Source organism: Nansenia antarctica (genome assembly GCF_963989245.1).
Source record: "Nansenia antarctica genome assembly, chromosome: 8".
In the NCBI taxonomy this organism is placed as follows: Eukaryota; Metazoa; Chordata; class Actinopteri; order Argentiniformes; family Microstomatidae; genus Nansenia; species Nansenia antarctica.
Window position 1 is genome coordinate 14,894,935 of NC_137678.1, and position 10,000 is coordinate 14,904,934.

General features: G+C 45.7%; 1 protein-coding gene across 1 annotated transcript in view; it reads right to left on the minus strand.

Moving 5' to 3' along the window:
• bltp3b (bridge-like lipid transfer protein family member 3B) overlaps nt 1–10,000 on the minus strand; it is a 56,970-nt gene that overhangs the window by 17,740 nt on the left and 29,230 nt on the right. Inside the window, exons 13-15 of the mRNA XM_080537917.1 lie at nt 8,321–8,514; nt 2,226–3,056; nt 282–985 (exon numbers count right to left, since the gene is read on the minus strand). Of these exons, the coding sequence (XP_080394043.1) occupies nt 282–985; nt 2,226–3,056; nt 8,321–8,514 (1,729 nt within the window). The remainder of the gene's footprint in view (nt 1–281; nt 986–2,225; nt 3,057–8,320; nt 8,515–10,000) is intronic.

Genomic DNA, 10,000 nt, shown 5'->3' on the forward strand with positions numbered 1-10,000 from the left:
GATTTTCCGGCTATGTTGAATTTTGTGAAAAACACCCCAAAAAGTCTTCTTCAAACATACCGTAAATTCACGGTATATGAACTTGGTACATAAGATATGTTACGGTACATGTGGGAATGCGGTACATGTGGGAAAACTAGGGTTAGGGTTAGGTGCTACGGTGCTAGGGTTAAGGTTAGGGTTAGGGTTAGGGTTAGGGGTAATGACAGAGTGTGTTAAGGTAATGACAGGGTGTGTTAGGGTAATGACAGGGTGTGTTGTGGTAATGACAGGGTGAATACCTGGACATGGACTGAGGCATCTTGGCTCCAGCACTCCCTTCCTCCCTCCCGTCAGTCCAGTCTTTGGTCGAGAGGGGGTCCGAGGAGGGGTCAACCACACCGGCCCCTCCCCCCGAGGGCTCCACTAGCCCCGCCCCCTGCTCCTCCCCCCCTCTAGTCCCGCCCTCTGCAGAGCCCTCCTCCCCCGAGCCCCCCCTCTCCCCTCCAGTCCTCCTCTCATCCAGGGACGTTTTCCTTTTCCTCGCGGGGGGGTCAGGTGGGGGGGGGTGGGAGGAGGTGGGGATGAGAGGGACGGGGCCTTGCGGAGGAAGTCCACCGTCAGTCCCTCCTCCTCCTCCTCCTCCGCACAGGAGCTGGTCCACGGTACAAGGCGCTTTGGCCCCCCCCTCTACAGGTGTCTCCCCCCCCTCATCCCCCAGGGTGCCTCTGCTGTCGGAGGGGGACAGGGCCTCGGAGCCCAGGGGGGAGGCGGGGCCTTCGGGCTGGGGGAGGGGCCTAAGGAGCAGAGCCACCTCCGCGCTCTTCAGCAGGACGGCCACACAGCCGCTGAAGGGCTGGGGGGGGTCGGGGGCGGGGCTGTGGGGGGGCCGCTCCCCCCCGCCCCGCTTGGAGCCCATGTCCTCTAGGTCCTGCTGCAGAGTCTGCTGCAGCGCTTTGAGGCTGCGCTGGAGCCACTGCAGAAACACATACTGCCTGTGGCTCACCTAGACACGCACACACACACACACACACACACACACCATACTTTTGTTAGTGCACACATTATATACACATTGGTATAATACACAGAATATACATACACTAGGGTTGTCATGATACAAACACTTTAAACTTCGATAGTGATACCAGTTCAACATCACAATACTAGATACCGATACAATACCACAGCACAGGAAAAGAACCTTCAAACTGTAACAAACTGTAGCCTGTATTCTATTTAGATTATTTTACTACAGTAACCTGTATTCTATTTAGATTATTTTACTACAGTAACCTGTATTCTATTTAGATTATTTTACTACAGTAACCTGTATTCTATTTAGATTATTTTACTACAGTAACCTGTATTCTATTTAGATTATTTTACTACAGTAACCTGTATTCTATTTAGATTATTTTACTACAGTAACCTGTATTCTATTTAGATTATTTGGGCGCAAGCCCGATTGTTTTTGTTATTTCTGTTATTCGGCCTTCTGACATTTTCATGAAAAATGCCCATAACTCTCACAGATATCTCTCACTCTGGCAGAAACGTAGAGGCCACAGCCTCACAACAATGCTGCCGCAAAGATTCCAGAAGGGGGCGCTATAGGAACACTGTTGCTGATTGTTTCAACTTTGAGAGATCAACCCTGGCAGATCCTCCTCAAGACAAACAGACAATTATTTGAACTGAAAAGATGCGTCCTAATAGATTTTCCGGCTATGTTGAATTTTGTGAAAAACCCCCCCAAAAAATCTTCTTCAAACATACCGTAAATTCACGGTACATGAACTTGGTACATAAGATATGTTACGGTACATGTGGGAATGCGGTACATGTGGGAAAACTAGGGTTAGGGTTAGGTGCTACGGTGCTAGGGTTAAGGTTAGGGTTAGGGTTAGGGTTAGGGTTAGGGTTAGGGTTAGGGGTAGGGGTAGGGGTAGGGTTAGGGTTAGGATTACGGTTAGACATGCAAGCATGTACCAAGTCGACGTAGCACCTAACCCTAACCCTAGTTTTCCCACATGTACCGTATTCCCACATGTACTGTAACATATATATATATATACCTGCCACCTAACAAGTTTGAGAACGAAAGGTTCTCACTTCAAAGAATTACTGTGCTACATGCTAATTAATCAGCACCTTTACTCCTGCATGCAACGCATCAATTTCAAGAAGTGACTGTTGCGGTCATGATGTTTTGGCTCATGGGCGTACACCTGTCAGTGACTCACCTGCGCACTCAGATGCTTCTGCACATGGACCAACAAGTGCACGTCAGCGTCCTTACTGGAGGGGGAAGGGCCGGCGGCGGAGGAGGAAGAGGAGGGGGGGAGGTTGTCCAGGGAGAGGGGCTTGTGGAGGCCGTTGCTAGGCGGCAGGACCGCCGCCGCCTTGGCGCCTTCGCTGCTGTAGAACTCCTTCAGCAGCCGCTTCCTCTGCAAGCGCCCCACCACCTCCGCCGACTCGCTCCTGACCATCCCCTCTGTGGGCCCCCCCTGCCGGCTCCCTGCCCCCACCTCCGGCCCCCCCTCGGCCACCACCGCCCCCTCCCTCAGCCTCTCCTGGTGCTGGGCGTGTCTGGCGGGCTGACAGGCCCACAAGGTGAGAGGGAAGGCGTCTACGAAGGGCTGGGGTCGGCCTTTCCCCCCCCGCGTCCCCTCGTAGTCCACCCAGAACTGGGCGAAGTGCAGCGCCCACAGGTCCGTGGCGGCGGGGGTCTTGAGGGCGTCGGCCGTCAGGGAGGGGGTCACCAGGCCGCGGTACACGTCGTGGAGGCGGGTGTCCTGCTCGTGAGCGTGCCGCTGGAACACGGGGTGGATGAGAGGGAAAGGGGGGGTGGAGGAGGAGGAAGAGGAGGAGGAGGAGGAGGAGCGAGGGAAGGAGGTAAAGGAGGAGGAGAAGAACTGCTCTTCCTGGAAGGATTGGAGGAGGGCCTCCAGGTGGGAGCGGGTGCAGTGGGGGGGGTGGCGGGTGTTGGTGGCCACCATCTCGGAGGTCTGGACCGAGATGGAGCGGGGGAGGTCCGGGGGGAAGGAGGGGTCGCGGTCGGTGGGGACCACCAGCTGTGAGGGAGGGGGGGAGGGTGGGCGGGACAGAGAGACAATACAGATTATCAAACAAAAACAGAACAGTCTTCACATTTTGTTTAACTTCTCCTGTCTTGAAGCCGATAAACAGACCCCTCATCACATGACAGCCTGAGAGATCAGCCACAGTCTTACATAGATTCATTAAGTAGCATAGAAGGACGTTCTAGGGGAAATCCAGAAGGTTCTTCTGTGCTTGAATGTATGGGGTGTACAGTGGGGGAAAAAAGTATTGAACACATCAACATTTTGTCCAGTAAATGTATTTCCAATGAGCCTATTCAAGTGAAATTTGCACCAGACTTTGGTATTAACTCAAACAACCCAGACAAAAAAATCGAAACATTTAAGTCCATATGTAAATAAAGTTTTGTGTGATAAAGTGGAATGAAACAGGGAAAAAAGTATTTAACACACTAACTGAAATGAATTCAATACTTACTGACAGCTTCAAGGCGCTTTCTGTATGAAGTAACTAATCGCCCGCAGTATTCAGGTGTGATTTTGGCCCATTTTATTTACAGTATATCTCAAAAGTGAGTACACCCTTTAGATTTTTGCAAATATTCTGTTATATCCTTTCAGAGGATAACACTATCCTACTGAAACTTTGATATAACTTAAAGTAGTCAGTGTGCTGCTTGAATAACAGTATAGATTTATTGTCCTTTGAAAATTACTCAGTACACAGCTGTTAATGTCTAAACAGCTGGCAACAAAAGTGAGTACACCCCATAGTGAACATGTCCTAATTGTGCCCAATGATGTTGTTTTCCCGCCCTGGTGTCATGTGACTCGTTAGTGTTACAAGGATTCAGGTGTAAATGATAAGCAGGGCTGTTAATAATTCTCTCTGAATGCTGGACAACATGGCACCACATGGCAAGGAACTCTCTGAGCGGCTGAAAAAAAGGATTATTGCGCTTCACAAAGATGGCCTTGGCTATAAGAAGATTGCCAACACCCTGAAAATGAGTTGCAGCACAGTGGCTAAGATCATACAGCGGTTTTCCTGGACAGGTTCCACTCGGAACAGGCCTCGCCAGGGTCGACCAAATAAGTTGAGTCCATGTGCTCAGCGTCATATCCAGAGGTTGGTTTCCAAAAATAGACGTGCGAGTGCTTCCAGCATTGCTGCAGAGGTTGCAGAAGTGGGATGTCAGCCTGTCAGTGCCCAGACCATACGCCGCACACTGTATCAAATCGGTTTGTATGGCCGTCGCCCCAGACAGAAGCCTCTTCTGAAACCGATGCATAAGAAAGCCCGCAAACAGTTTGCTGAAGACAATGAATCCAAGAACATGAGTTACTGGAACCATGTCCTGTGGTCTGATGAGACCAAAATAAACTAGAGATGCTCCGATCAGGGTTTTTGGTGCCGATCACCGATCACCGATCACTGGAATCAGTGATCTGCCGATCCGATATCACCGATCACCGATCACAGCGTCGAAAATGGCAATTGAAGCATTCTATTTATTGTGTAGCATTATTTATGTTTTAAATTATTCTTAACACCATTGACATTGTATATTAAGTATTTAAATGAAATTAGGAGATGAGAAAGTATCATGAATTGACGACCATCTGTTTTATTGAATTCACAACCACCTGTAGCTTACTTCAGGAAAAACAAATAAAATGTGAAAATAAAAATCATAATAAATAAAATGTACACTGTCACATCAAATGTGCAACATTCCACTCGAATGAGAGGAACTAGGGGCTCTTAGAGAACTTGGAGCTTATACTGTAACTGTAGCTTTCCTGAGGAACAATAAACATACCCAAACTAAACTGCAACATAAACAGGCTATAGCCAAATATAAAATACTGTTTCAAGTCAGTCAGTTTCAAGTCATATTTAGGAGGAGATAAGACAGCAAGTCAGCAATAATCAATAAAACAAAAAAACAAAACATTGCACCTAAGGAGATTTCAGACTCAAACCTTACTTCTGATTAAGCAGCATCACTGGCAGATTAGCCTTGAGAAATACAAGCATCTCAGCGTTTTTGGCACTCAGCCTGTTCCTCTTATCATCTAAAATATGTCCTGCTGCTGAAAAGTCGCTCGCTATCTACACTTGTGCAAGGTGCACAGAGGAAGACCTAAAACTCACGCGCTAATAGTTGTTGTTGCTATGGGCCAAGTGACTTCCTGCTCACGGGGTCACATGACGTCGGTGAACACTACCTACACTACGCTCGTGAAGTCGCGCTGGAACTCTGACCAGCACTCGTGGAACGCCTCTCGTCCAATCAAAGCACTCGGTCCCTTTATGACGTCGAGCCCAGTGTGCGCTTCGGCGCTCTCTGAGCGAATCGACGAACGCAGCAAATGCCGTATGATATTCGTGGTATTGAAAGACCTTGCGTGCGTTCCTCCGCAAGGTATTTCTTTTGAGCAGACATTACAAACGGCATATTTGTTGTCTCTTTCCGACACTGTGTAATATTTCCAGACTGGCGACGCCATTTTGTAAACTGATCGGTCATGTTTGATCGGTCGTTTTGAGAACTCCGATCAAAACCGATCAAGGCCATATCGGCCGATACCGATCGGCGCCGATCAGATCGGAGCATCACTAAAATAAACCTATTTGGGTCAGATGGTGTCCGGCGTGTGTGGCGGCACCCTGGTGAGGAGTACCAAGACAAATATGTTTTGCCTAGAGGCAAGCATGGTGGTGGCAGCATCATGGTCTGGGGCTGCATGAGTGCTGCCGGCACTCTGGGGAGCTGCATTTCATTGAGGGACACATGAATTCCAATATATACTGTGACATCCTGCAGCAGAGCATGATCCCCTCTCTTCGGAAACTGGGCCGTAGGGCAGTTTTCCAACATGATAATGATTTTTTTTTTTTTTTTTTTAGAAGAATAAAATAGAATAAGAATAAAACTGGAACATGTCACATGTTTGTCGTGTGTGAAAATAAAAATGATACAGTCTGAATCTGCCGCACAATGAGTGAGAGGTTTGGTCAGTTGTGAAGAATAACTGAGGATTAATATCTAATTGGGATTATATTTAAGGGTAACGAATCACTCTATGGGAAAGATAGTTGCCTTCAGTTATTGGTAGATAGGAAAGGTTTTTTACAATTACTCGCTTACATTTAATAAGATCATTTTCGCTGCTCTCTGTAAAGCGCATTGGGTCACTTTTGTGAGAAATGCGCTATAGAAATAAAATGTGATTTGATTTGATATCAATCAATCAAACTTTATTTATGTTCTATAGCACAAATCATGCATTGAATGTAACTCCAAGTGCAGTATTTACTAAACCACAATATAATAAAACAAGAGCTATACGGATCAAGAGTGTACTTTGTGCACAGCGCCACTGTGTGTCACAAGTTCACCTTCAGAGCGGGTGTTCAGCGCAGCAGGCAAAATTGTAAGTCCGTTCCGAGCGCAGCTGAATCCTGAAAAGGTGAACATGCTCGTGTTTCTTGCGAAGAACCTCGATTAACGGACTATTTAATAGCCTTTAATAGCTTTTATGCTCATTTTTTGTTACTGCCAGTTTTTGTTATTTAGTTATTAGCCATAGGTTGTGAATTAGAATTAGAATGAATGTGATCAGTGATATCTTTGCACAATTGTTTTACCTGCTTGCACTCAATTTGCACTCGTTTGTATTTATATGTATCTATGTTTTTGTTTACGTTTTCTATTCTATTGTATATTCTATGTTGTTCAAAGAATAAAACTGGAACATGTCACATGTTTGTCGTGTGTGAAAATAACAATGATACAGTCTGAATCTGCCGCGCAATGAGTGAGAGGTTTGGTCAGTTGTGAAGAATAACTGAGGATTAATATCTAATTGGGATTATATTTAAGGGTAACGAATCACTCTATGGGAAAGATAGTTGCCTTCAGTTATTGGTAGATAGGAAAGGTTTTTTACAATTACTCGCTTACATTTAATAAGATAATTTTCGCTGCTCTCTGTAAAGCGCATTGGGTCACTTTTGTGAGAAATGCGCTATAGAAATAAAATGTGATTTGATTTGATATCAATCAATCAATCAAACTTTATTTATGTTCTATAGCACAAATCATGCATTGAATGTAACTCCAAGTGCAGTATTTACTAAACCACAATATAATAAAACAAGAGCTATACGGATCAAGAGTGTTTGTGCACAGCGCCACTGTGTGTGAAGGCGCTACTGAAAGTGATGACAGAACGCATGTCTCAGAAGATACGCGGTCACTTAGTGACGCAAAGGTAGTTCTGTATTTATCTCTATCTGTATTAGTACATTTATTTTGAAAGCTCTATTTTGACAGCTCTACCATGGGCACTTTTATTTTGATGGGGCATTCTTTGTTGATTGACTTACGACAGTTCAGGACGAGTCAGTCTCGCGGCATGTGGTTTTTATGAAAAGCTTTAAGTATGTTCACTGCATAATTCTAAGTCTAATATTTCAGTGATTATTGAGCAGTATTCAAATATTTAAATACATTGAGCAGCAGCTGAAACTTTGTCTAAGAACCAAGATATTGAGAAAGCAGTTCATTCAATGAAGACGCTGTTCCAAGAGATGATCTTCCGTGCAGGCGTGCACCCTGGATCAGCGGAGCTGGTGTGTTAAGTGTTCATGTGTTTTCATGTATGGTGTAGCTTACAAAAGTCTGCCTTTCCACTTATATTTGTGAAACTAAGTAGCCTAAATGTGTTGCGACTGTGCTTACGGTGTTTTAATGGTGTTCGACATGAGTGTATTGTAGCAGTAGGGCGCAATTATTTGAAATTGGCGCCTTGTTTTTTTTTTTTTTTTTTTAGCTTTTCGGTTAACCGGAAAACCGCGGTTTTAGTCTTTGGCGGTTTTTCGGTTTCAATAATTGGAAACCGTCCATCCCTAGTACATATGGACTTTAATGTTTAGATGTTTCTGTCTGGATTGTTTGAGTTAATACCAAAGTCTGGTGCAAATTTCACTTGAATAGGCTCATTGGAAATACATTTACTGGACAAAATGTTGATGTGTTCAAACTTTTCCCCCCCACTGTGTGTGTCTCTCATGGAGGACATGGTGGTCTGAGGTGATGTGTGTGTCTCTCATGGAGGACATGGTGGTCTTGGTGTGGTGTGTGTGTCTCTCTTAGAGGACATGGTGGTCTAGTGGTGTGTGTGTCTCTCATGGAGGACATGGTGGTGTGTGTGTGTGTGTGTGTGCGTGCGTGCGTGTGTGCGTGCGTGTGTGCGTGCGTGCGTACCTTCAGCATCAGCCCGTCCACCCTGATGTCTACGTGCTCCTCCTCCTTCTGGGCGTCGTTCAGCTTGTACAGCTCCATGAACTGCTCCAGGCTCTGCCGCAGGTCCAGCCCAAACAGGTTCAGCCACACCAGGCTGCGGGGGTCCAGGACCAGCTGCAGGGCGTTCAGCTGGGCGTACAGGTTAGGGCACGGGACTGGGGAAGAGAGAGGACGCGACACTCACTGACTGGTTAGGTGTCAGGTTAAGGCACGGGGACTGGGGGAAGAGATAGGGCGTGACACTGACTGACTGGTTAGGTGTCAGGTTAAGGCACAGGGACTGTGGGAAGAGATAGGACACGACACTGACTGGTCAGTTGACTGGGGGAAGAGATAAGACGTGACACTCACTGACTGGTTAGGTGACTGGGGGAAGAGATAACACGTGACACTCACTGACTGGTTAGTTGACTGGGGGAAGAGATAAGACGTGCCACTCACTGACTGGTTAGGTGACTGGGGGAAGAGATAACACGTGAAACTCACTGATTGGTTAGGTGACTGGGGGAAGAGTTAGGGCGTGACACTCACTGACTGACTGGTTAGGTGTCAGGTTCAGGCACAGGGACTGGGGGAAGAGATAAGGTGTGACATTCAACTGACTGGTCAGGTTAGGGTACGGGACTGGGGAAGAGATAACACGTGACACTGGTAGACTAGGAGGAGTCAGTGGCTGTGTTTGGAATGGTATACTAGCATACTGCATACTAGCATACTCAATGAGTATATACTGCATACTACCTACTAAATTCATAATTAAGTAGGTTAAGTATCCGAAAACCAGCCGATCATTATGCATACTGCATACCTCCTCCCAGAATGCCTCCCAGAATGCATTTCGCCGGGAACGACGAATTTAAACCTCCATTAGCTAAAATATGTAATTTTGGCTTTACAAGTGTTAACATGTCATTTTATGAAGTTTTAATATGTTTTCAGGCGAGAAAGTAACCACATATATTCCCAAAATGTGTCCAGTTTACCAAAATAACCCGTTTATATATCTGATCTGACGATTTTTTGCGTCTGTGTAATAGTTCAAGTGAAATAGTACTCGAATGTACGTTTTTAATTTGTATTGCTATGATTTGTATTGTGTCTCACAACTCCATGTGAGTGGTCCTCAACTTTTTAATGCACCTTTTGTTGCTGTTCTTTATACCATACCTGTTTGTTGAGGAGTGACACATAAATAAAGATATATCTATCTATCTATCTGTTCGCTAGCTGCGTTCATAAATTCGCCCTGGAAATATGATCAGCACTCATGGAATGCCTCTTGTCCAATCAAATTAACTGGTCCCTTTATGACGTTGCACCCAGTGTGCGCTCCGGCGCTCTGAGCGATTTTACGAACGCACCCTACGTTGCTTACTTTCACACACTAGACAGAAATATCGTAACATAATTACAACACGTTGTAAAATGATTTGGGGGGCCAATATCTTAAGTATATCTCAAGTAACTAGCTTACTATATTGTTGTCTTAAAAGTTGGTAAAATACCATGATTAAAATAAATATATATGCGCAATAACATATCGTGGGCTGCAGCAAGCACAATAACAACCCAACCTGTCCGTCTGAAGCGACAATACTGGGATCATTCGTGATTGGGCTACAAGCAGTCAAATACTAGGTG